The sequence below is a fragment of the Eptatretus burgeri genome, chromosome 14 (genome assembly GCF_056783735.1).
Source record: "Eptatretus burgeri isolate ZD-2024b chromosome 14, Ebu_testis_v1, whole genome shotgun sequence".
In the NCBI taxonomy this organism is placed as follows: Eukaryota; Metazoa; Chordata; class Myxini; order Myxiniformes; family Myxinidae; genus Eptatretus; species Eptatretus burgeri.
Window position 1 is genome coordinate 45,563,979 of NC_140974.1, and position 27,842 is coordinate 45,591,820.

The 27,842-nt window shown below is 43.4% G+C and overlaps 1 protein-coding gene across 2 annotated transcripts; it reads right to left on the reverse strand.

Annotated features, from left to right (window-relative positions):
- Positions 1–90: 90 nt before the first annotated feature.
- Positions 91–27,842, reverse strand: SLC39A7 (solute carrier family 39 member 7). Of its 2 annotated transcripts, XM_085854613.1 has the most exons (7): positions 27,378–27,840; positions 12,993–13,161; positions 11,002–11,094; positions 10,700–10,828; positions 8,185–8,322; positions 7,902–8,098; positions 91–1,018 (listed from the first exon to the last, which is right to left on the reverse strand). In XM_085854613.1, the coding sequence occupies exons 1-7, from the start codon at positions 27,681–27,683 to the stop codon at positions 767–769; spliced, it is 1,284 nt and encodes a 427-aa protein (XP_085710739.1). In that variant the 5' UTR covers positions 27,684–27,840; the 3' UTR covers positions 91–766. The 2 variants fall into 2 exon arrangements, with proteins under 2 accessions (XP_085710739.1, XP_085710740.1); XM_085854614.1 differs by lacking the exon at positions 11,002–11,094 and having other exon boundaries at positions 27,378–27,842.

The window sequence follows — 27,842 nt, forward strand, 5'->3', positions numbered from 1 at the left end:
TATTTCTACTTCCATAATGGATTCATGTCACTTTTGATTAAAAGGTTTAAACAAGGAATAAAAGAAGAAAGGTGTTGCCATTCTTGCAAGTGAAATGCATGATTTGGAATGAAATGCTTTATTATCCATCTAATAATAATAATACATCAAAGGAACCACAGTAAATCCGTTTTCCAGATTTATACATGGAAAAGCTAAACTATTCCCAAAACCATTAAGCCATTAATTCGTACTTCGCCATCTCTTATGAAATCCGACCTATTTTTTGAAAAATTTTAATGCATCTTATTGTTGGAGTGCCCAGTACAAACCATGAAGCTGAACATTTTGGACGTACAAGCTGGCATCATCACCATCATATCATGGACAACTTCATATACGTACCGAGTACATAATAACAATGTCAAGACATACGGCTCATGTTCCACTGACCCTCCACATTCATTCAAAACATATAATGACTGCAAACCTGATTCCGACAACTCACACAGAACTCTCTGGAACTGCAGTGCACCTTGAGTCAATCGCATTAAAAAAAACCCTGAGCAATGGGTTCCAAGGATGCAAAGTATAGACCAGGATAGCATCATAGCCAATTTTAGAGGTTTGCAGCCTTATATTCCAACAAAGCATCAACTTTCAGTCCACCAAAGTGGTCTTCCAGGTGAAGAAGTGCATGCAATAGAGGCTCAGATATCTCATCTTCAACTTAGAAGGTTCTGCAGTTGGTCTTTGAATACATGGTGCAATATGTGAGGTTGACAAATCATTCATATAGTGCTATGAGTGCCATCATGAACACTCCAAACACCATAGCAAGAATCTCAAGGAATGACTGCTTTGGCCTCGAGTCGGCAAGAAGTTCAGGGATGATCGACACTGTGGCAATGTAAATGAATCCACCAGCAGTGAATGGAAGGATCCAAGCCGTTGCTGCCTCACCGATGCCCTCTGCTAGTAGCGAGCACATGGTACCTCCCAATGCACCCAGCGCTGTGGTAAGCTGCAACAACATGGCCTGCAAAAGAAGATGATGACCTCATGTAATAACACTAAAAGTGACATGTATGTATGTATATATATATATATATATATATATATATATATATATATATATATATATATATATATATATATATATATATATATATATATATATATATATTGTTACGGCTGTGGAAATTCGCAGAGCACCATATAGGTCCTTAGGTCAGTTATGCCGATAAGTCTGTGTTCAGATAGATTTCCCCACCGTTGTCTAATGGGAATTTATTCGTGTCACCCAGGCTGTAATCTTTGAGGTAGCCGTTTTTCTTTTACTATCGTTATTTTGGACCAACCACAACGCCAACCACCAACCACCTTCTCCACCACGACAACCACCTTCTCCACGACGACAACCACCTTCTCCACTACGACAACCACCAACCACCCTCGTCACAACCGCCTTCACAACAACGACATCTCCTCACCATCTCCTAATCCACATCTCCCCCAATAGATCAATACCGCCTCACCTTCGTCTCCGAAACAACGCCATCTTGGCGCCAGCCATGGCGAGTCCACATCGAACGGCATCGCTGCAGGCAGACGCGGGGGTTTCCTCGCCGCGCAAGTCGGTGATTTTGCGTACGTCCGCTCGCCATGCAGGGTCGCTGTCTTCGCGCACGTCCGCTCTGTACAAGCTTAGTCCGAGATTCGGATCAAGAGAGCGAGAGGGGCGGAGATCAGATCTCGCCTCACGGACCCCATTTAAGCGGAGCGCCAAGCACAGTGAGTCTGTGGAGTGTCTGTCGGGGTTCGGAGCACCGGGAGCCTAGAGCCTGCAGTCGGTGGAGAAGCTGAGGAGAGCGGAGGAGGTACGAGCTGGGAGCATGGCCAAGCCTGCTGTGCTGCGCGGAGCTGCGTGTTCGTGTGCAGGATGTGGAGACATCCTGAGAGAGCTCGCCAACCAGCACCGAACGGTCTCAGGTGATTGGGCTTCAGAACAGTCCGAGCATCGCTGAGGGACAGACAGGTTCTTAAAGTGAGCATCAATTCTGAAAGAGCAAATACCCGTTCGTTCCTCTCAGGCGTTGCCGGCTGGGGCCCGAATCACCAGGCCGCGGCCGAGCCGCGGTCACGCTTGCTGCCGTGGGGACGGAACGTCGCGGGTCGCCCCAGCGAGGTGAAGGTAACCTGTGCGGCCTCTCGGAGCTCCTTCGGTCCTCAAAGCTCCATCGCATAAAGACCCCGAGAGGTCCAGTCTACCCCCTTGTCTTTGACGGGGTTTTTCCTTGGTTTTCTTTGGAGGAAAGTTGTGGCGCAAAGTCCGATAAGTAGAACTGATAAGTGACTGTACATAATAAATAGACGGTCGTGGCGCTTTGTCTTGCTCGCGTCTTCTCCCTACCCCCCATTCATTGCATAACTGCATGCGTGTTTTGCATTCATTGCTTGATTGTATACGTGCATGGTTGTGTACAAATAAATGTGCTTGTTTGAATGTTGACCTGTTCGTCGTGTCGTGTCGTTTTCCCTCCATTGAACTGCCATCTTGCCCTCGGAATATAGTTGGTTTTTAAATAGCCGGTAAAGCGATCGGGTCCAACGGGAGTCGCGATAACACCCCGCTCGGTTATCTCAAAACGGAGCGAGCTGCATTAAGCAGCTCGTGTCCCAGCGGCCCCGTTGAGGTACAATCTCTCGGTAATCTGCCCGCGCGAATAATTCAGTAAATCGAAGATTTGGCGATCGGATCCTGTAGCGCGGGTAGAGTGCGGACAAGGTTGTGGTGTGCTCAAGAACACACCCATGGCTGGTTTTCGGCATCGATCCGGAAAGCCGTGACTGAATTGTTCGTCGGGTGGGCGTACGGCCGCGATTCGGTTAAACACGGTCGTTCGCACGCCGACGGGCGAGAATTTGTAACTATATATATATATATATATATATATATATATATATATATATATATATATATATATATATATATATATATATATATATATATATATATATATATATATATATATATATATATATATATATATGGCTGCAAAAGTAGGTATACCGTAATGAAAAACAAAACGTGTGTACAAAACGTATTTTATTGATTATACAAGCATATCAATAATCGCATACCAATAATAAACATATTAATCCCTCAAATGTTCAAACTGTTTCCCCCCGGCATTCATCCTTATATAATCCTTGGTATAATTCATCCTTGGTAACATCCTTACTGTATACCTACTTTTGCAGCCCCCTGTATATATCCCTTCAGTCGTTCGTAAGTTATCGCAGTAACAAAAACCTATCACGGATTCTGACGTTTGACCTCTTGAAGCGACCATCTAATCAGTTCATCTTTGCATCATAATGTATATAAAGAATCAGATCATATTTGTCTCACACTATATACTGTGATGAAGTTTGAACAAAACCTGTTCCACGGTTCTTTAGATAACGAGATTTAGCACGGACGGACGAACGTACGCACAACCCAAAAACATAATGCCTCCAGCGAGTTCGTCTGCAGAGGCATAAAAAAAAGTTTGATCTATTTGGATTTTTTTTTTTTCATCACACTATATTGCTTAAGCCACTGCAGCTATGTGAAAGGTAACATTAAATGATCCCTAACCCAATTCCTTAGTGGGTGTAGGGAAGTGTTTTAGGTGGTTAAAAGTTTTGTCACAATTAACCTGGAGAGCTCAGACGAGTAGCGTCACAAATAAACAAACGTCTCATTCACTTTTATATTGAAGATAACATCGCTCCAAGTTCCTAGTTTGAAAACTATAGCATCTGTCAAAGTGATGTATGTAGGGGTTCGAAGGTATGAAGATAAGGCATTCAATGATGTGAGGAAATTGAAAAAAAAAAACTTAATTTTAAACACTTTAATGTATAGAAACTGTTTGGGCCTCTTCCAAATCAAGGTATGTTTGAGCAGGCCAAAACAAAATTGTGGCTTAAGACCTTTGCGAGGTAGAAGCTGGCTGAGCAAGATGACACGCCACCATATTCGGAAGGTTTTTTTTTTTGGTTTTTTTATGATGAGCACCCTGTTAATTATATTCAAAAGGGGTGTTTAAATTTACCCTACTTAGTGTGCATGCAAAGTTTCAGGCCGCTAGGTTTCATTGTTCTATTGTTATGGAGTAATGGAGTTGTTATGGAGGAGATGCACACGCACACGCACACACACAATTATTGGTATCTAATGAAGAGATGTCCGTGGTGAAAAGAAGTTGTCTACTTTCTCCATCTTGAAACCGGAAGTTGTTTAACAGACAAATAGCATCCTTGGTATCCTTCATGCAAGTGCCAAGTGGGCAACAAAATGACAAGTTGTGCCACAATTCCATCAAAGTACTTACTGACAAGTTCTGTGAGACAGTTACAATGATTCGAATTGTTGTCTTGTTTGTTAATCTTAAGCAGCAAATAAAAATAAGTACATTGGGGATTACCTTGAATAAGGTTAATACTCAATGGGCAAATCTCCATTAATGATGAAGTCTGTCACCATGTTGGAGATTATGTAATGTTGCTCTCAAGTGGAATCAGATTCAAATGGTGGATAAAACTCCCTATCGGAAAGATGACATTGCTTCCTGCTCATACAAGTTTCAGTTTCAAACTGACAGCACCACCAACTGACAGAACCTCTGTGAGGTTCTTCATCATCATTCCTGTAGCTCCACTATCATATTGATAAATTTGGTACAACTTTGGCATTCTTTAGCTTCCATGATCTTTTCACTTCATGCTTGAGGTCTTTGAATTTGGTCATTTTCTTGATTTCTGCATCATTAGTCTAAAATCACTTGTATTAACACCTCAATTAGCAATACCTTTTTCTCTTTTTTGTACCCAAGTATGATATCTGGTCACAATGCTTTGTTTTCAATGTTCACACTCTATAGGATCATTAGTTCATACGTGAGCGGTACTTGCATGTTTTCAGTGATTACTTTTGGTTCAAGTTCCCACAAATTTTCTGGAACTGGAATATCAAGGTTTTTTGCAGATGTGCCAGCGGATTACTTTACAAACTCTGTTGTGTCATTGTGTGTGCAGCTGTTCTGACACGTTTTTTTATTTTTTTTTGTGTGTTCGGTCATTAAAAAGCAGGTTGCGGGTCACCAAAAATGTTCTGAAAATGTATCAATATGATTATATGTGCATTAAATAGTTCTATGCAAACTATTGTGGTTGCCTAACTATTGGGGAAATTGATGAAATTTAACTCCGAAGTTGTTATTCCTCGAGGCTGTTGAAAAAAACAGCTGCGTGCCATATATGGATGGTGACATCACGTTCTCCAAAACAAGGCGGACGCTCACTCGCTCATTGAAGAAGTGTCCAGTTCAGTGGGCCATTCTTTCGCTTTTTTTGAGCTTGCAACTGTCAATATTATCCTTTTTTATTTTGAATTATTGTCGAACAAAGTTATTTGGATATTTGTACATCATGTCGTCGTCATGTTTTGCGAAAATGGCTGGAAAATGGGTAATCGCTCCCACCGATTCCCGAAGGAATCAAACATTCGCCGGCAGTGGATAAGATTTGTACAAACAAAACGGGTGAATTTTCCCCCAAAGAAAACGGGTAAAGAGGACCCTTTGGATAGACTTGTCATTTGTGGTGACCATTTCACAGCCGAGGATTACAAAGGCATAAACACATCTGATCACCACTCTGTGAATACGAGTTGTTGGTTGACAAGTTCTCCAGATACTGCTCTGTCACAGAATCAATTGTTGAGTTTAAGTGAGAAAAACATTGAAATGTATTCTTAAAGAGAACATGGAAAGACACAAAAATAAACTTTTTGAAAAACACAAGCATGAAAAAAATTTCTCAACAAATCAACTTATTGTTGATTAAATTACTTTTTTAACAGCATCAGCAAATTGGGCTATTTCATTTCAATTGTAAAAAATTGATCAATTTTCCACTTTTTTTTCTCAATTTGGTAGAATATTTCCAAATGAGGCTAAACATGTTTTGGTATTTATATGCCACAACAGTCTCTTGAAAGTTGGGGTTTGTTCTAACTATTCACTTTCGCTGGGGTCAAGCTCAGCTGTCAGAAAGACTTCAACGCCAAGGCTACGGTGTAGAATATATTTGGGTCCATTATTGATTCATTCTATTTCTGACTCTTGACTGACGAGAGGGTTAAAAATTATTATATCAAGTGACAGACAAATCAAACTTTACATTATTTTATACATCGAACAAGAAAATGAAAATCTACAAACCAATCTGTCTGGTGGAGTCTGTCAGTGTGAACTGCCGGAGGGTCAGTCTTGCCACTTGTACACGAAATAGGCCGTTTTCTGGCACTTGAAAGTGGCTCAAATTTATATGGCTCAGGGCCAGAAACTCCATAGTATAAATTCCCATCATCCTCCGACTCGTCCTCGGCAATATCGGAATGAAAACACTCAATTTCATCACCGCTGAAATCACTCTCTGATTCGCATCTCGCCATTGTTCACACGCTGTTTCCGAATGTTCACGAAGTTTTCGGAGAACGTGACGTCATAGCATCTTCGGTAAATTCTGGTCTGTTTTTCGATCACTAACAAAAGTTTTGATTTAAAAGTTAATTTTAGCATATTTTGAGTTTCATGTGTAAGAAAATAATTGCCCAACGATTATTAATGTGATTACAACTTTCGAATCACACGAAGTCTTCAGCGACCCAAAACCTGCTCTTTAAGCATCGCATATCATTCTCTTTGCTAATGCCACCTCCAATTCTCACCTGCCTTTTCTTTTTTTCCTCCTCCCCCCCCTCACCCCTCTCTCTCTGTCCCATCCTCACCCCCTCCTAATCAAATGCAGAACTCTGCTCCCACACATCTGACGCTCTCTTTGTGTCACTCACACACACACACACACACACACACACACACACACACACACACACACACACACACACACACACACACACACACACACACACACACACACACACACCTTGCAGCCCTCCCTCCCACAGTGTATGGCAACATTTGGTGAGGTGTTGCTCTCTTCCCTCCCCCTTCCTAGCCCCCCAGCCCCCCTTCTCCATCCTCTCTGCTTTCCCTCCCCCTCTCTCCCTACACCATCTCTCTCTCTCTCTCTCTCTCTCTCTCTCTCTCTCTCTGTTTGTCCCTCCCAATTTCTCCCCCCCTTCCCCCTCTTGTCCCCGTCAGCGAAGCAACGAGTGGTGTTTGCTAGTACACCTATAAAACAAAAAAGGCTGTTCTCTGAGAATGGCTAGAGAGATGCTGACCTTTACAAGCACAAGATCAGATGAACCAATTGTAGCAAAGGAAGAGCAAGTTACCATTGGTGGGGAAGTTGGTCATAACCAAATCCAGAAGGGTGGATCTGCCATTGACAGAAATCCAAGTGGGAAAGTTCACAGATCGAGTCAGTCCCATGGAGTCAAAGAATCCTTTTCTGAAGAACCATGGTGAGTGAGAGATAGCAGTCAGCAACAGCAACTTGCGCGCGCGCGCACACACACGCACACACACACACACACACACACACACACACACACACACACACACACACACACACACACACACACACACACACACACACACACACACACACACACACACACACACACACACACACACACACACACACACACACACACACACACACACACACACACACACACACACACACACTTGCTTACTTTACTCCAAATCTCAACTTCAGTTTTACTCTCAGGGGTAGCAGAATACTGATTTAAGACATTGTTTACCAGACCACAATGGAATTCCCACCCTTCCTTCTCCTCTACCCTCATCCAAAAAAAAACATTTAAAGTGAAAAACATGGAAATGGAAGGTGATAAAGGGCATGCACCATATGAGACATGGGCAGGATTGCTGTATCCACACCTTGCGTTTGCTGCATCCCGACTGGACGAGGATAGCGAAGTCTCCAATCTCATGGGGGATCTCGTGCAACAGTATTGATAAAGTAGTGAGTACGCCAACAGGGCTGCTCACCAGGAATGAAGCACCGATAGCCAAGCCATCTGTGAAGTTGTGTATAAAATCTGCCGCTAGGTTTAGGTAACCAGCTACAGCCATATCTGTTGGGCATCACAAGCACACACCATGTTGTGTGCATCAACCAAAAAAATAACATTTAAATAACCACACCAGACAATCTACAAACCTGAAATGGATGCTGGCATCTTGTCTTCTTCCTTAGCAGAATGGCTTTGCTTCTTCTTTTCCCTGCGTGCAGCAGGTTCATTCTCCCCACTAGATTCACCATCACTTGACTTCTTCTTGCTCTTGAGGTTGGGGGGACCTAAATGCATGTAACTGAAATTACCACTTCCAGGCTCAGAATCCTCATTTAAACACGATTGTGTGCATTAATAGATTGATGAGAAAAATGTAGTAACTTCCTTGAAGGAACATATCGTGGCTTACAACTTCCAATTCAGTTAAATATCATTACGTTTGTTGGGGGGAGGGGGGGATTTGGAGGTAGGCACTACCTTAGTGCAGTTAGAAATGTATAGCTTGGTATGCTCCGTGTTTGGGTAGTTAACTATCTTGATGTATTAAGTAGGGAAATGTAGCATAATAATTGTCTTATTTAAATGTGCATCATGCCAAGGGTGATGAATTGTCAATAAATAACTAGGGTTTGGTGTAAAGGACCTGTATGTAATACCTTCTGTGAAACCTAGGGTGAGGCACCAGGTGTAGCCTTGTGAATTATTAAGAATATTAGGTAAATTACAAATATCAATTTACCTTATTTAAAAGTTCATCGATGATTTCCCCATTGCCCCACTGCTAGTTCTTGAAACACGATCATGTATAGCAGGTGGTAGATTGATGAAGGTGGTTTAGCACATGGCTACACCACAATTCCTTGTTCCTGACGGTCTAACTTCATCACAGGAGGTTTTAGGCCTTGGTTTTGAAGTCCTTGGTTTTACATGCGATTCGTTATGCGATCGTTGACACACGTTACTTGTAAGTTACTCATAAGTCGAAACACATTGAGGTAATGTTTAGCGTACCCGAAACTTATTTCTAACCTATGAGTAACGTGCTTTGAACCTATGAGTAACGTATCTCCAACGCATATTGACGTATGTAGATGTATTTGACGTCTTCCGGACGACCACAGAACTTACTGAACGTGTTACTAACTTACAGCTACCGTATAATGGTGTATTGGCAGCGTTTAGGGGAATTGGTATATAAAAATGGGGTTCACACAGGAGGAACCCGTCAGTGTTCCAGACTCCATGTTTTTTATTTTTACTTTTTCTTCGGCATGACGGTGATGTTGACACTTCGATTTCTAGTGCGGTTATGATTTAAATCGTTGAGCGGCAGCCTATTAATTATATTATATTATCACCGCACTAGAAATTGAAGTGTCAACATCACCGTCATGCCGAAGAAAAAAGAAAAAAAAAACAAGAAAAAAAAACATGGAGTCTGGAACACTGACGCTAAACATTACCTCGACGCGTTTCAACTTATGAGTAACTTACAAGTAACGTGTGTCGACGTGTGTCAACGATCGCGTACCGTGTCTACAACTTATGGCCAGCGTATGCAGAACATGCGAGTCATATGCTGGCATACGTCGAAAAATTTTCAGCATGTTAAAATTTGTCGACGAGCTCGGCATACTATGACGTATGCCAGCGTACTACGACGTATGCCAGCATGCTCTTAACGTATACAAAACTTACCCATAACATATTCGACATGTGCCAGCGTTTTAGACAAATTTTTCATACGTCGGCATACGCTGGCGAAATCATCAAGGTGTGACAGTGGCTTAAGTAAAAGAGTTTACACATTCGAGAGCTTCACTATTGATGACAATTTCTTGATTCCCATTGTTTATATCTTGTCTGTTGGCTTGTTGGAACGGTAATTTGGTCTTACTTGCATTGATTTTTAAACCAAACTGATTTGCTGAATCAACAAAATATCTTGTGATTTCTTGCATATTATCATGGCTGGGAGTAACTAAAGCCAAGTCATGAGCAAAAAGAAGTTCTCCGACACACTCTTCTCTTACTTTGGTGATAGCACGTAACCTGGCCGGATTGAATAGCTTGCCGTCACTTCTTGTTTGTATGTGCAATTAAAGAGTGCAAAAATAACCCCAGTATGAGATTTATAAGACTTAAGTGTTTTTTGATGTATTCTGTTGACAAAATAGTGAGAGATTGAATAGAATTAACAGAATGTTGATTGAGATGAGCTAATCACCATGGAAAGCAAAACATTGACGTTTCGGGCATTAACCCTTCATCAGAACACAAGAGGTCTTTTCTCCAATGCACTTTTGCTCTGAGGAAGGGTTAACACCTGAAACATCAGTTTCTCGTTTCCCAAGGTGGTTAGCATTGCTCAATCAGTGTTCTGTTCATTTCTGCCATTGTTCTACCTGATGAGCCATTCATCGTTACTTGTGCAGTTTGCCACTTTATCCAAAGATGGTTAAAGGCACCCCTTTTTACTGAAGAATTTTTAGCTTATATTAGATCTATACAACATTGCATAATCATTCTTTTGGTTAAAAAATTAAAACATACATGGAAAAGGGATGCACAACTGATCTCTGGAACTTAAAATGACATTTATGAGATGGCTCCAGTTGCATGGACAAAGCAAATATCTGCACATAAAACAGTTAAACAAACCGTTTCTTGCTCCATGAGCATGCCCATGCCCATGCCCATTCTTCAGATTCCTTACAAGCTTTTCCACCACCAAGAAAGCCACGATCCCAGCCAGGACCCATAGACCCACTGGTGCGACATGTGCATGATCTGTGTAAAAAAAGCAAGCATAAAAACACAAGTCATGGAAAGTCACAACATCCAAACAAATACGACCCAACTTGCTTACATCTGTACCCACAAGGTCCCAAACAGAAGCCCTCTTTTGGATATATAAAACAAACAAAGAAGAAGAAACAAAATCAAAAGGACAAAAAGGTTACCATGCGTGTGTGAGTGACCATACAGGCTCTCATTGTCCAGATTTTCATCGTTTTCATTAATGGGATTTTCAATCTCATCGTGACCATGTGGACCTTCAGACACACTAGCACTTTTGTAAAGAATGCTCAACGTATGTTCTCATTTTGCGAACGTGTAAAAGAGGTTTGCCCTGAAGGAACTCCTAGCTCCTTGCCAAAAGTAATAACTCCTGTAAACTTTATAAACCGAGAAGATAAAATATTTTTCGATCTGAGTCACGATACGAAAGACAAAAAAAAAACATTTAAAAAAAATTCTGCATGAAAAAAAAAAAATTCTGCAAATGAATTTTTTTTCAAAAACACCGTAAAAGTGAAACAAAAAATAATTTATGCACGGCTGCATGCGCACACGCAAAAATAAAACATATAAGAATTTCAACAAGCCTAATATCATATTTATATACCACACGTGTTAAAGGAGAGGTTCGGGACACCATCTATGTGGAAGTCACATTGAAAAAAAACATCAATCAGGAATCCAAACACAAGAACATGGTTTGCAGATGACATCATATTCAAGCTTTACTCTGGTTGCAAATGCTAATTTGTTTCCTCCATCACTGAAGGTGGATGGAGGTTATGTATTCCACTGTTTCTTTGTCTGTCTGTCTGTCTGTCTGTGAGCAGGACATCTCAAAAGGTTATGGACGGATTCAGACGAGACTTGGTAGACAGGTTGGGTGTGTGACAAGGACAAATGGTGTATATTTTGGTGAAGATCTGAATCCGGATAAGATAATTTTTAAAGTGATCCTTCACCATTGAGAGATAGGGCTAAAAAATATAGATATATAGCAGGATATCTCAAAAAGTTGTGGACTGATTCGGAATAAAATTGGTGGATCAGTTGGATAGGTGACAAGAACAAACAGATTCGCTTTTGGTTAAAGTCCAGATGCAGATCCAGGATATCAGTGGGGTACAAAAGGTAAACTGTTCAGCTTGCGGAGGTATGTGCTCCACCAAGTGCCATTCTAGTTATGACTGTGGACAGATGTATTTGGCAGGGGTGGTTCAGAACATCATCCTGGCATCCCAGAAGTATATCACTCTCAGACTGAATTCCTCCTTCAATCTTGATATCCTTGTTTCTTACTAATCTCTGGTACTCCTATGTCTTGTGGAAAATCCATGTTACAATTTCATGCTGCCTCCTTTCTCATCTCACAACAGTCCTCTGTGAAGTGGGTGAAACAGATTGGTTTCTTTGAGGCACCATACATCCTTATAATCCCCACTTCACAACTGTTATCGATCAAACATCGCACTGACGGCTCCTTGCATTTTGGGAAAGGATGATAGAGGGACCTTTACCTTTGAACTTGGAGTACTTTCCAGAGCTGGTGTCACATCCAAAGGCGAACGTGGCATTATAAGCTGTAGTCACCACTTAGTTCTAACAGCTACAGTCTCACTAGATAAGTATGAGAATGATGACACGATCAAGATATTTCACTCTTGCAGTCCTGTATTAATACAGAATGTTGTCCCCTGAAAAAAAAGTAATGGTGCCATATGTAAATTTTATTAGAAATTCCTGCATTCTATTAGAGGCTTCATGAATACATTATTCCCAAGGAATTAAAAATGGTGGGTCACCTAAATATACAGTCAATATTAACTGCATCTTGAAACTTTCTTTTTGAGCCAAATTCAGTATTAATTTTTTTTTAAGGAAAAACATTTTTATAAACAAGCCATTGAATACAGAATTCTCAACTCATCCAAAGAGAGTGCATCTCCACCAGACCAATATATCAATCCATTTACCTTTCCTTAGAACAAAGCAATCCTCCTGTTCATTCACTTTGGCTTCAAACAATGTTTCGTTTCATTATGTTGGGGCTTGTTGATTTCATGCTTTTTTTTTTTTTACTTTGAGTTTCAAAAAATAATAAACGCTGTTTGAGAGTTTAAACGTCTGAAATTGCAGGTGCTGTGATTCTCACTGAGTGCATGGGGAATGAGATGCAGGAAGGCATCACCAAGGAGGCCCCCTGAGGCAAAGCTCAGCAGCACTTTGAGAACAGGCTCATGCTGGGTAGAACGAGATTCTACAGGGATAAGAAAGAGGATGAAGAATGGAGCAGCACTTATCAGCAGTGTTGCCCCAAGTGCCTGCAATGAGAGAAGCATAATCATAATTAGGAAATCTTTGCTCTCATCTCATTTTTCATCCATTATAATGTCTGACAAAGCCAGTGTACAGTGGTTACATTTGAGATTTAGAGATTAACTTGGCTTGAAAAATCTGCTCGCAATTTGCTAATTTGGTTTGAAAATATTTAGCCAAATCCATATTCCTTTTCATCAAATAAAACAAACATTAAATACATGTTTAGTAAATAAATAAAAAAGAAAATACGATGATTTTGACAACAACTAGAAAGCAAATCTGAACCTCTTATTACTGAACAGCTAATTTCAACCACTTTTATAAAGAACACTTTCACTTGATATGAATAGTGAAAATAAATAAATAAATAAATAAATAATCACATATAACATTGATCTACTCATTATGGCTTTTCCCAGTTGTTTTTTTTCAATGCCTGTTCAGAATTAACCTCAAGCCATACGTGGTTAATTCTTTAAGTCAAAAGTGGTCATGTCCATAAGTGTTTGTAATATTTTTACATCTTACAATAAGTGTTCAAATTGTGCTCCCTGGTGTCAAGAACAAATATTAAATTGTGCACCTCCCAAGCTGTGCCCCCACATTTATACGGTCTTGCCCCACCCACTGCCATGACACACTTAGACCCTCCCCTATCCCTGCTATTAGCTCAGAGCCCGGTTTGAAAGGTAAAGGCACCAACCCCCTCTGTCACCCTCCCCCCCCCACCCCCCGACCTGTCACACAGATGCTCTTGTAGAACGGTGTGGCACCTCGACGTTGCCGCCAGAACTTGTGCCTGTTGGCCTACCGGAATGCTTTAAAGAAACATAAAAGACAGATGACAGAGGGCAGGACATTAAGTCGAGGTTCAAGAGGGATGGCGGTTTTTAGACAGACACATTCGGGAGGATGGAAGTGATCTATCTAGACTCTAGAGTCTCGCCAAAGCGACGTACAGTTCCTTCAGAAAGTTTTCACACCCCTTGACTTTTGTCACATTTTGTTGTTACAGCCTGAATAAAAAAAATGGATTAAAATTAAATTTTTTGTCACCGATCCACACACAATACCCCATAATGAAAAAGTGAAAACATGTTTTTAGAAATTCTAACAAATTAATTAAAAATGAAAAGCTGAAACGTCTTGCGTCAACTATTCAATCCCCTCAAGTCACTACTTTGTAGAAGTGCTTTTGGCAGCGATGACAGCTTTGAGTCTTCTTGGGTATGTCTGTATCAGCTCTGCACATCTGGATTTGGGGATTTTCTCCCATTCTTCCTTGCAGATTGGCTTAAGCTCTATCAAGTTGGATGTGGAGCATCAGTGAACAGCAATCTTCAAGTCTTTCCACAGATTCTCAATGACGTAATGACGTCCGAACTTTCACCTCTTGCCAACCCATTTAACAACTTGATTTTTTTTTTTTTTTTCGCACAACGTTATAACCTTTCTCTACCTTTTGGCACAACTGATTTTGTCCATAGTTTTACGTTTGGGCTCTTTAAAAATGGAGAAACAACAAAAGGCTTGTAATCGGAGGTAATCGTACACACGGCCGCTAACGATGACTCATCTCAGCTCAAAAACAGCAATTGGCCAAAATGAAATCCCATGATAACGAAATCGGAACACAACAGGTTGCTCGCGATTGGTCGAAACCTGCGATGTTAGAGGGTTTACTGTAATTTCACAGGAAAATAAAAAGATTAACTCTGAATATCTTTGGATCATTTAATGGTTGCTTGCACCACTGATAATCGCAAAAAAACATAGGAGTCAGGAAGAGCGAGACAGCGAGAGAGCGAGAGAGAGATTGGGACATTTGAGAGAATGGGCAAACAACTTGTCTTGTAACAAGAAAAAAAGAGAACGCGAGCGGCGCTTCGACCCGGTGGGGTGGAAGACCCCATGGGGTAAAAAGTGGTCTCTGTCTCATACTTGTATCATTCTACCCTTTGAAGCAATGGTGAGTTCTCTCAATCAGACGTCTATTTTCTGCTAACACCTGTAACTTTAACTCCTGTATGTTGTTATTCATTACCTAAGTAAATAAAAGTTACTGTGTGCCTCCTGTACTGACTTAGGGAGCCACGATTTTGAAGTGGTTACCCTACAGGACAACTCCAAAAAATACGTTGTTGTGGAGCACTTCAACAGGGGACAGCAGTACTCCAATGGGCTACAGCAAATGGCCTTGTAGGCTGTCAGTACTTCAAATTTGTGAAACACTGCCTTTACAGGGAGAGGGGAGGAGACGGTTATGGAATGATGGCATGGATGGGAGTAATGTAGGAAGGCATAAATAAAGATTATATTGTAATGGTAAATTTTCATCGCAAGAGGGTTGGGGGAGAAGAGTAGGTCAGGCAGAGATGTTGATAGGGGCCTGATTAAAGGGGAATGGGGATGGGCTAAGCAGCTGATGGAAACTATGGGGTTTGGGTGCTTACTGAGAGGTGGGGTGGAGGATGATGGCCTGTTGGAGAGGACATGGGGAGGGGCTGAGCAATTGACAGAGACGATGTGTGTTATGTTGACCGGGTGATGCCCAGATAGAGGATGATAGGAGCATGTTGGAAGGGATACTGGGAGCGGCTGAGCAGCAGGACAACGGTTTGGAGCATGACTTGGTGATGAGAGTGTCAGTGGCTGCAGGGCATGACTGAGGAAGCGTAAGTGCAAACCCACCAGGGAAAATAATGGACACACCCTTATGACCTTATAACCTTGTGACACACACACACACAATAGATAACAAAAGGAACTAAATAATATGATGAATGCAATAAGCAAGAAGAAAAGCTTAATAAATCAGCAGAATAGACAGAAGAAAGAGGACAATGATGAAGAACAAAACAACCTGGAAAAAACAAAATAGAAGAGATGTGAATGATACCATTTGGGAAAAGGCCAAACTATGCAGAATACAAAACAACAAAGAAACGAAAATGTTAATAAAAAGAGCTAACCAAGCGATCCGAAAAATGATACCAACACCCCCACCCCCACCCCCTGATGAAATCAATGTTGTGTGTTTTGCAGCAGCTCTGTTCATTCAGAAAAGGGAACAACACAACAAGAAAAAAAACAAAAAACGACCACTTCCCATTAATAAAAGCAAAACACCATGAAGACCTCGAGTTGTTGTGCCCTAAAAACAAACTCGGAATAAAAATGATAGCAAGGAAGATAATAAAAACTACGATTAAGCAAACAAAGGGAGAAAACAAAACAACATGTGTGAGGAGAAGGATGAGGAGGGGGAGGAGGAGGAGATTGGGACCATACTCTGTGCAGAGCATTGGTGCTGCTTAAGCAGGCTCCTTGGCTATTGGGTACAATCCTGGACGGGTTACCACTCCGACACAGTATACCAGCACTATACCAGCACTCATTTTGCCGACCTCGGAAGGATGACAGGCCGAGTTAACCCCACCTGGTATTAATTCAACAGCTGAGCGGGATTTGAACTCAGGACCCTAGGATCCAAAGCCCACCACTCTAACCATTAAGCCAACACCAGGCATGTGTGAGAGTAACCCGAAAAGATTCTACCGAGAACTCGGGAAACAAAAGCAGAAAGTATCAATTCCCCCTGAAAATGATAAACTGGAAGACTTCTGGAAAGGAATTTATGAAGAATGAAAAGAATATAAGGAGGCGGAATGGATCCCAAAATTGGAAGCTCTCCACAAACACTATGCCAGAGCATTCGATTAACTTATCCAAGAAGAAAAGACAATGGATGAATGGCTTGCAGAGCGCAACACTTTCCTCAACCCAAAATCAAAAGAAACCCAACCACCTCACAAATAGTGGTCATTAACATGTCTGCCAACAGTGTACAGTATAAACTTCTAACAGGAATAATCACAGAAATGATGTTCCACCACCTAACACAGCAAGGAGGACCAGAGACAGAACAGAAGGAATGCAAGACAGGATACGACGGAACAATAGACCACCGACTACTAAACAAAGACATGCTTGAAAATTGTACATTGTGAAGAATCAAATTGTCCACAGCTTGGATAGGCTATAAAAAAAAGCTTTTTGACAGTGTCCTACATTCGTGGATGATAAAGAGAATGCAAATGTACAAGATAAATTATCCCCAAATAATCAATCTGATTGAGAAAGCCATGGATCTATGGAATACCACAACAATCCTGCAGCACTCGGAAGGAAAGATCGAAATAACAGGAGTGAAAATACGACACGGGATCTTCCAAGGAGACAGCCTTTCCCCCCTCCAGTTTTGCCTTGCTCTGGATCCACCAAGTAACCTCATTAATGAGCAAGGACACAGATACACCCTAACAATCAACAAAAGAATGTCCAAAGAAACAAGAAAGGTTTTTAATCTACTGTACATGGATGATTTTAAACTCTGCACCGAACGACGAAATATTGTCAGAATAACTGCAATTAGTGAAAGGGTACTCTGACGACATCCAAATGGAATTTGGCCTCGATGAGTGTGCCAAATGCACACTCACGCAAGGTAGACCGATAAAAACGGACAATATAAAAATAGACTTAGATACAACTAGAGGGCACTCGGTAGAGCACATACCTCCGCCACGCAATGCCTGATCCACGAGAACATATCGGGCCCAATACATTTTTGAACATGGTTCCCAACTCAATGTCAAAAATGAAATTCCCTGACCTTTTCAAACGTAAAAATTTATAAAGCTCTTTTAGTCGGCTCTTCCTCGCCTACACCGACTCCTTTCCATCACCATTTTGATTGATACATGGTGTACATGCAATCATTTTCAATTCTATTCTTCTTTTTAAAATGCCAATACCAGCAGAAAATTGTGTCCGCTTCAAAATTTATTTGAATCTTAAAATATGTAGGCGTGTTTTAGACAACTTATGAATACCATTTTGTTGGGAAATTAAACTGATTCTTCATTTGGGTGTTAACTTCGGTCTTTTAGAAAATGGTCCAGAAAGTACACTTTCCCAGCTCGTACTGGCATTTTAATTTTTTTATTGGCTGCTCTTAGAGCACCCTTATTCTGGACATTTCCATCTGTCTGTCTGCGAAACTTTGGTCAAGCCTAGTATAGGGGTTAAACCACTCAACTGATTCCAATGAAATTTGGTAGGGAGGACCAATATTTCTGGGAATCATGTGCTTTCGAATATGGGACCCCACGCCCTAGCAACGGCATAGCAACGGCCCTTTAAAGTGGTCAAAAATATCGAAAGAAAAAAAAACATCGAAAAATCGAAGCTTAGAGTTCTGTACACAATCTATCTCGCTCCCTTAATGCCAATTTGCAGCCCTAACAAAAAAATATTAGTAGGAGGCGATGGGTTTAGGGCGAGTACATGTCGAACATTTCAGAAACGGTTAATTGCGAATATCTCCAAGAGAGGTCAGGTCAGGTATGGGAGCATGTGCCAGAACAGCGCGTCGCTGCGTCCACTTTCCGCCGGTACTCCAGGGGCCTCCGTCTGGCCATCCCCCAGGCAGATGCCAGGCCCATCCCCATCTCCTTGAGATGATGGTCAACCTGCTGCAACCATGAGGCACGTGGTCGGCCCACTGGCCTCCTCCACTCATGAGACTCCCTCGCTGAGAGAATCTGGTGAGCAGGATCAGCGTCAGGAAAACGAGCCACATGTCCATACAGCCGCAGCTGACGCTCACGGACTATGCAGGTAACAAATCTCATCCGAGTCTCTCTCAGCAACCGCTCGTTGGACACAAAATCCGACCAGCGAAAAGCCAAGGATTCTCCGAAGAGACCTGGTACCAAAGGAATTAAGTCTCCGTCTCAGATCCTTGGTCAAAGTCCAAGTCTCGCACCCATAGAGCAAGACTGGAAGTACCAAGGACCTGAAGACTCGGACTTTCGTCCTCCCGCACAGGTACCGGCAGCGCCACACCCCATGATCCAGTGAATCCATGACTCCCCAGGCCCGACCCAGACGTCTATTGACCTCCGGCTCACAACCTGCGGAGACATGAATATCACTGCCAAGGTAAGTGAATCTATCCACGACCTCAACATCCTCACCACAAACAGACACAGACAGGACAGCAGCATCCAAGATGTCACCGAAAGCCTGGATCTTTGTTTTGACCCAAGAAATCCGTAATCCCAACGGCTCCGACTCCTCATTCAGCACCTCGAGGGCCCCCAAGAGGATGTCTAAAGTCTCCGCAAAGATGACTGCATCATCTGCAAAATCAAGGTCCGAGATCTTGACATTCCCAAACGATGCACCGCAACTTGATCTCTCCGACATCCTCCCAAAAATCCAGTCCATACAAGTGCTGAAAAGTGTGGGGGCAAGTACACATCCCTGACGAACTCCAGTAACAACTGGAAATAAGTCAGAGATGGTACCACCACACTTCACAGCACTCTCAGTACCAGAGTAGAGTTCAGACATCAGATCGATCAGTTTCGGTGGCACCCCACGAAGACCAAGAATCCTCCAGAGGACATCCCGATTCACTGAATCGAACGCTTTACAGAGATCAACATAGGCTGCAAGCAGCCCCTGCCGAAACTCTCGTCTGCGTTCGGTGAGGACACGAAGTGCAAGGATACGGTCAATCGTTGACCTCTTTGGTGTAAAGCCTGACTGCTCTGGACGCTCGTGCTCAAGCAGATGGTGGCGAACCCTATCAAGAATTATCCGAGCAAAGACCTTGCCCGGCACTGAGAGCAGCGTCACCCCTCGGTAGTTGTTGCAGTCTTGGCGATCACCCTTCCCTTTCCAGAGAGGGACAACAAGGCCCCTCTTCCAGTCAGTTGGGATGATGCCTGTGTTCCAGGCAGAGCACAAAACTGCATGCAACGACGCGAGTGCAGCATTTCCACCAGCCTTGAGAAGTTCGGCATGGATGCCACAGATCCCTGGAGCTTTGCCCCGTTTCAACTGGTTCACCGCAGCCCGTGTTTCCACAAGCGATGGTGGACCACAGTTGATTCGAGGGTCAGCAACAGGGATTGTAACACCCTTGACGTCCAACTCGACAGCTGGGGGATCAGCCTGGTACAACCGCTCAAAGTAACCGGCACAGCGGGCCTTCACTTCAGACTCCTCTGTCAAGAGCCTACCACTCTCTGCTCGAACTGCAGTGCTCCGAGGGATGGGCTTGGATGAACGTAATGCGCGAATTCCCCTGTAAGCGGGACGAGAATCACCTGTCCACAGGTGATGCTCTACCCCTCACAGATTCCTCGCACATAGGCCTCCTTGTCCACCCTCAGTGCACGTACAGTTTTACGCCTCAGCTCCCTGAACAGCTCAGCTCTGCCATTCAGCCTGGCCCTGCGACTCTGGTCAATGGTATCCAGTGTCCCTTGAGAGACAAAATTCTTCTTTGCCCTGCGGTGAACTCCAAGGCATCCACCGGCAACATCAAGGACGGTGGTCTTGAAGGTGCTCCACAACTCTTCAGGACCCCCAAAGCACCCAGACCCCCAAGTGTCCACTCAGCCTGTTCGCAAACTCCTCAGCTACTCTCTCATCCCTGAGCTTGGCAACATCCAGCCTAGGCTGGGATGGTACCATTCTCCAGGATTTAAGGTGCAGCTTTAGAGTTGCTACAACAAGCCTGTGGTCAGTATTGAGGAACTGAGCACTCCGGTAGACCCTGCAGTTCTGGATCATCCTCCAACGACCGTCAATGAGGACATGGTCAATCTCCTTTGCCACACCGCCAGCGTTGGAATACCAAGTCCAGCGATGAGCTTGTGGGCGCTGAAACCATGAACCAGCCACCCTAAGTCCATGACTTCTTGCAAAGTCAAGGAACTTAGTGCTATTCTGGTTCATAGTTCCTGACCCATGGGGACCAACACACACCTCATAACCATCCCTATCAGTTCCAGTTGATGCATTGAAATCCCCCAAGACTAGAAGTGTATCTCGTCTGGGGCACTGATCAACCACAGACTCGAGTGTGGCGTAGAATGCATCCTTCACGGTGAGGTCACTCGCCTCAGTCGGAGCATAAATAGAGACCAGGGAAATGACACCCAAGGAGTGACGAATCCTTAATCTCATAATACGCTCGTTGACCGGTGTTACCTCAATTATCATTGGGGTCAGCTTATTGGACACAGCTACAGCAACTCCTTGGGTATGGTAACCATCAGAGCGACCAGACCAATAGTAGGTGTAACCACCCACCATTATCTCGCCGCAATCCGGTCTCCGAACCTCAGAGAGAGCTGCAATCCCGATGTCCAAACGCTTGAGCTCAGATGATAACAGAGACAGGTGATCATCCTCTCTTAGGGATAGGACATTCCAGGCACCCACCCGAAGGGACCGCCTCAGGTTAACCCAAGGAGACCGCCGTCTGGTGGACGACACCTCAGCACCACTCCGACACACTCTCCCGCAATCTGACCCAGGGATGTTACCCCATGGTTTCCCTCCTATCATCAAAGATTGGGGGTCCCGAAGGCTTTGCCCCAATCCCATCATCCGGTGAGCTGCCCTGCGAAGGGAAGCTGCACAGGAGGTACTCCCACGGAGTGGGTTTTCAGATTTTTTTGCGTTTTGCGGAATGAAGCGTTTTACGGTGGCTGGAGTGCAAATCCTGCCACCAACCTCCTAATAAGAAGTAACCCAACTGCAGGAGGACGTCCGCAGACACAGTTGGGCACTAGATATGGATGGCCGTTGGCTCACAAGGAGCTCCTCCGCCCTTTGACAGGTTTTGTTTTTAATCCTGCTGGGTGTCCATATCCAAACACCCTCCTCACCAGAAAACCTGGTGGGGGAGACGGTTTAGTCGCCGACAACCCGACCATGGAACAGGTTAGTACAGGTTTACATGGTACCTGTAGCAGGTCACAGATCGAACCTGACCTGACAAAAACTCCAAAAACTTTCTCCAAGAGAAAGAGTCTGATTTTGATGAAACTTGGGTGAAATGTGTACAATGTGGCTAACATGGACACAAAAATGAATGGTTGCTATGCACACCTCCGTTGCTTAGCAACAGCTAAAATACTTTATCGTACATCATGTGCACATATTGTGGACTGTACAAAAAAAAATCAATACATCCGAAACTGGACCTCCGAGGGACCTGTTTTTTTGGTGCCCAAGGAGAATGTCTTACAGCATCAAATAAAAAAAAAAAAATCTTTAGCGAATAGATAAATGGAATTACCAGGGCTGCCATTTGTTAGAGTCTCTTTGGAAACATGCCTGAAATTTCACAAGGCGGGTTTCTGTGCGCAAACTAAGAGGGCTGTGATAATCATATTTATTGTGCTAAATTGATTGATAGCACGTACATGAATATCGGCTAGTCGCGTCGGCCAGCTTTCCATCCAGAGCAAGCAGCCATGTCGCCTACCGGCTTGTTAATATAAAACTTGCACAACACAAATCATACTAATCTCAAACGTGCCAGGTACCATGACTCGATCAGAATTATATCAGAAAAAAATTAGCAACATTTAGAACATCTAAATCTTGCAAAATAACAATGAAACATTGATATTGTTAATGTGACATTCCAGAAAAGCTAGAACACCCAATGATATTGCAGAAATTACTAACAGACTACTATATTGTACAAGCATCTGGTCCTAAAAAGGACCGTTTGTTGAACTTCTACGGTTAGGTGGGTACTCCTGTACCATTCCCTGCGGATGCAGGTACGTGCACCGCCGCAGAAGTGAAATTACTCAAATGTTACATGGGAAGTTGCAGTAACAGTCGAGATGTTATATACTAGAATTGCGAAAATCTCAATAACATCAAGCAGCGTGTGTAGCTTAGAATTATATGGTCAGCAAAAACTAGCAATTAAGGAAACAAATGTGAATTGTTTGAGTAACGTTATTACAATAGTTAACATATACAGTATGGACAGTTGCTTACATTAAGTGAAATGTCAGTTTGTTACTTCTTTAGTTTCTGTAGTTCTGCTATTTCCATATCAACCTTCCGGGATTCAGTTGCTGCTTCTTCCATAAATTTTGCCTTTTTAGTCTGAAGCGCTTTTATCTGCTCACATGCTTTCTTTTTAGCTGCAGTCTTTTGATCGAGCTCACTTGTGGCTTTACGTTTACATTCCAGTGCCACTTGATACCTGGCATGAGAGCCCCTGACAAACATCAATAGTGGTTTATCAATGTTAACAGAGGTGACTCCACCTTCTGCCTGCACAGCCTCATGAAAAGCATCTGCCTGCACAGCAAACAATTCATGAAAAGAGCAACAAAGAAAACTTTTATAATCATGAACAAAATAATTGACTGGGTGTAAAGGGTACTAATTAAGATCATTAGGCACTAATCACACATTTCCCTGACCAACAAAAAAAATCCCTGAAAAATCCCTGACTTTCCCTGAATTCCCCTGACTTTCCAGGTCAGTGGGAACCCTGTTGAAATATCGTGCTACATATCGTTTTTGGCCCAATCTCTCAATGGTGAAGAATCACTGAAAAAAAAATTGAATAATTCTCGTATCCAGATCGGATTCGGATCATCACCAAAATCGAATCAATTCACCCTTGCTACACACCCAACCTGTCCACCAAGTTTCATCCAAGTCCGTCCACAACTTTTTGAGATATCCTGCACACAAACCAACAAACAGACGAACAAACAAACAAAGACAGAAAGGGGTGAAACATTAACCTCCTTCACCGTAAGTGGCGGAGGTAACAATACAGGAGCTAGACAACGAAGCATCTTCCAAATACCTTGGAGTAGAAGAGTGCCACCAAATGTGTCATAAAAAATGTGAAAAACAATTACCAAACAATACCTGCATAGAATGAAGCTGATCCTGAAAACAAATCTCACGCCCAGAAACAAAATCAAAGCCATAAACCAACGCGCAGTACCAATATTCCAAGACAGCTGAGGAATAGTAAACTGGCCACAAGCGGAAATGTTTTTTTTTAACACCACTGGACCTGTAGCGTATCTGGGCCCTCGCCTAATGTCGTAACCCAAATCTGGTAGCATTCTGACTGGTGGGTCTGGAGAAGAAGGTTTTTCAAGGAATTTACTTAGTCCGCCACGTTGACCTACTTAAAGTCACATGACCGGAATGAGCTTTGCAATCCCCATTACCAGTCAGGAGTGGAACCTGCTGCCAAGTTTCAGCCGGATCGGCCCAGCAGTTTGGCCGGAGAAGTCAAAATAGGACACTGACGGACAGACGGTGCACGATGACAATACCTGATGTGGAATTATTCCAGGTAAAGTAAAAATGGCAAGACTGAGCCAATCGGACAAGTGTAGATTGTGCAAGGTAGAAACAGTACGCGCGAGTGACCTCCTTTCAGGATATAAAAAAATACTCATGTCAGAACAGCTGTACACACAAAGGCACAACAAGGTATGTAGAGTAATCCACTGACATCTGTATAGACTGCAATATCCCAGTTCCACAAGACTCATGGAAACGTGAAACAAAAGCAATAATTGAACACAACAACATAATACTCGTGTACAACCTGACGATTCCATCCAGCATGAACAGAGAAAACAAAGCACTGCGACCAGATGTCATAATCAGATTAAAAAAAAAAAAGAAGACATCGTTAATTGAGGTTTCAGTACCCAGTGATTTTGGTCTAAATAATGCAGAAATCAAGAAAATGACCAAATGTCAAGAACTCAAGAATGAAGTGAAGAACATCTTGGAAGCTGAAGATCACCGGAATTGTACCAGTGATAACTGGAGTAACGGGAATGATAAAGACGAACCTCGCAAAGATCCCCCAAACCATCCCTGGGAACATTACCACAAACAAACTACAGTTAGAGGCTGTCCGGGGCTCAGTGACGATCCTGAAAAAGAGGCCTCAGAAGAAAACTCTGATGAGAACAACACAACTTCGTCCATGAATCACAATCCTTCACTAAAATGAAGATGGGAGCTTGAAGATCTGAGAGGACTCCGTTCCACCTTCTGAAACCCGAATTATGGAGATAACAATCAACAAAACACACACACACACACTGATGAACTCACACACACACACGCAGACACACAGACACACACCATTTTTAGCTCGCCTGTTCGAACAACAGACAGCTATAGCGATAGCCCCGGTGTCAGCGTGCGCGTGAAAATGTTAATGTTTCTGGTGCAAGTTATTTCCTTTCTAATGTTTTTATCTCCCACACTATTTTTTACTGATTACAATATACAAACACATATATTGCTTTAAAATTATTTGGATCAGACTTCACTGCAATGCTTTATAAAAAAATATTATTAGACTAGTCTTTTAAAAACGATAAATGTATAAACAGGCGAGCATTGGGTGGCTTTGACACCAACTCTCTGGTTATATATACCGATATACAGTATTTAGAGAGGGGGAGGGGAGAGAGAGAGGGGGTGATGACAAACACCAACAGTCACGTTTGCCTTTTGACGAAAACCTTTCACAGACGTCACAATCATGACACGTGTTATATTTTCAAAAGTGAAAATATCGAGTTCTGTTCTTGCGTGTGGGAACTTGGCTGCCGGGTAGCTCTCATTTCTTGAAAGCACAGCTGTACCACTGATGCTGTGACCCTGTACTAGTACACTGGTACTCATTCTGTCGACCTCAGAAGGATGACAGGCTGAGTTAACCCCACCTGGTGTTAATTCAGCGGACAACACAGCCAGGTCACTCTACCCTAGATATGCTGCTTTTGCTCTCCCAACAATGGATGGAGGTCCTCAATGCCAGACATGAAATCCGAGCCGTATCCCTGGACATATCACGTGCTTTTGACACGGTCTGGAACCCTTCCCTGCTCACAAAACTCTTCCTATGGTATCCAAGGGCATCTCCACTCATGGCTCACAGACTTCCTCTCCTGACGCAGTCACCGTGTGGCCCTAAATGGAGTTCTTTCATCCCCTCTTCTTGTCCAGGCTGGAGTTCCTCAAGGTGGCGTTCTGGGCCCTGTTCTTTTTTTCTGGTTTTCATCAATGATCTCTGCGACTCTCTGGAAAATCCTCTATTTCTCTTTGCTGATGACTCCACTCACTGCCGTATCATCTGTCATCCCTCAGACCGGCAAGCAGCAGCTTCTTCGCTCACTGCAGATCTGGATAAAATCACAAACTGGTCCAACACGTGGAACATGTCTTTCAATCCAGACAAATCTCACACTCTCACTATGTCCCTCCGAAAGGACCGTTTAGAACCCCCCCCCATCCACTTTCTCAACAATCCTCTGGAAGAAGTCCTTTCTTTCAAGCTTCTGGGTCTCACGATCTGCCATGACCTTTCCTGGGAAAGCCACATTTCCAACCTCGCCTCCAAAGTCAGTCGCCAACTGGGAATCCTCCGTCGTGCAAAGTCCTTCCTCGGCCCACTTGAGCTCCTGACCACTTACAAAGCTTTCGTCCGCAGCCTGATGGAGTACTGCTCTCCCCTCTGGGCTGGTGCTCCTGCCTCCCACCTTTCTTGGCTTCACTCTATTGAAACCAAGGCCTTCAGGATCATTGGCATCTCCCGCAATGAAGCTGAGTCATTGGGCCTCTCACTCTCTCACCGCAGGTTGGTCGGTGGTCTTTCTGTCTTCTACAGTCTCCTCTCCAGCCTCGCCCCCCCTGCTCTCTCTGCGATTTGTCCCCACCACATTTCCGCAGTGCACTCATGGTCCGCCAACAACCCCCTTCTGGTAAAACTACCAAAATCACGAATCACTGCTCATCTTCACTCTTTCATTCCTCTTTTTTCCCGCCTTTGGAATAAACTCCCTCACTCTATTCAATCCCATTCTTCCCTCCAGGCCTTCAAAACAGCTGTTCACCACCACCTCTTATCATCCCCCATCCAAATCCTCGATCTTTTCTTCCCCCGATAATCCACCCAAGCCCACTTCCTTCAAATTCCCTGCTTTCCTTCCTGAAAGTCCCTGTAATGTCCATCTTGTATTCCCCATGTTCCCCGCCACATCCCTCTCCCTCCCCTCCTGTCCCATGTCCCCCATGATGTGCGTTGTGTGTTAGCTCTCACACGAGCCTCGACAAGGTATACAAAAAAAAAAAAAAACAGGGTTCGAACGCAGAACCCGAAGATTGCAAACCAGCCACCCGAACCACGAAGCGAACTCCAGGCTAATACAGGGTCAAGGTACACGAACGGAGACAATGAATGAATTATGTATATACAGTACAGTACAGCACAGTACAGTACAGTACAGTACAGGAGGCACACACACTTACAAGACGAGTGTCCTACCTGTGTCCACAAAGTGACTCCTTCTCTTCCTTGTTCCGTCGGTTCCGCGACCTCATCCTTCGCTCTGGCTGCTTCGTAATGTCGGCTGTGGTACTTGTCTGCAGGATGACGTCCTTCCTTTTGGAAATCGTGATCGGAAGGATGTCCGTCGTGAGAATGAGGATGTCCGTCGTGAGAATGAAGATGTTCGTGTGAATGACCATGACCATGACCATGACCATGACCATGACCATGACCATGCGCATAAATCACGGAGAGCAGGACAATAAATAAGAGAGTTCCGGTTCGAGGTCCTCGCAGCGCCATGCTCGCGTCCTCGCCGCACGATTCACGTTGATATGTGAGGTGATGCGCCGCGTTGTGATCGGTCGCCGATGTGCTTTCCTTACATTCAGTCGGGACGTGGCAGCGTTCTCGGCAAACTTTTACTCGTATCTAACGCCCTGGATGCAAGAGAATCAAAAT

Excerpts from the sequence above, each read along its gene's own strand:
- SLC39A7 (XM_085854613.1), bottom strand. The coding sequence starts at position 27,683 with ATGGCGCTGCGAGGACCTCGAACCGGAACTCTCTTATTTATTGTCCTG. Across the intron at positions 13,162-27,377 it reads GAGTCACTTTGTGGACACAG|GCACTTGGGGCAACACTGCT; the intron begins GTAGGACACTCG and ends CTCTCATTGCAG. Across the intron at positions 8,099-8,184 it reads GATGCCAGCATCCATTTCAG|ATATGGCTGTAGCTGGTTAC; the intron begins GTTTGTAGATTG and ends GATGCCCAACAG.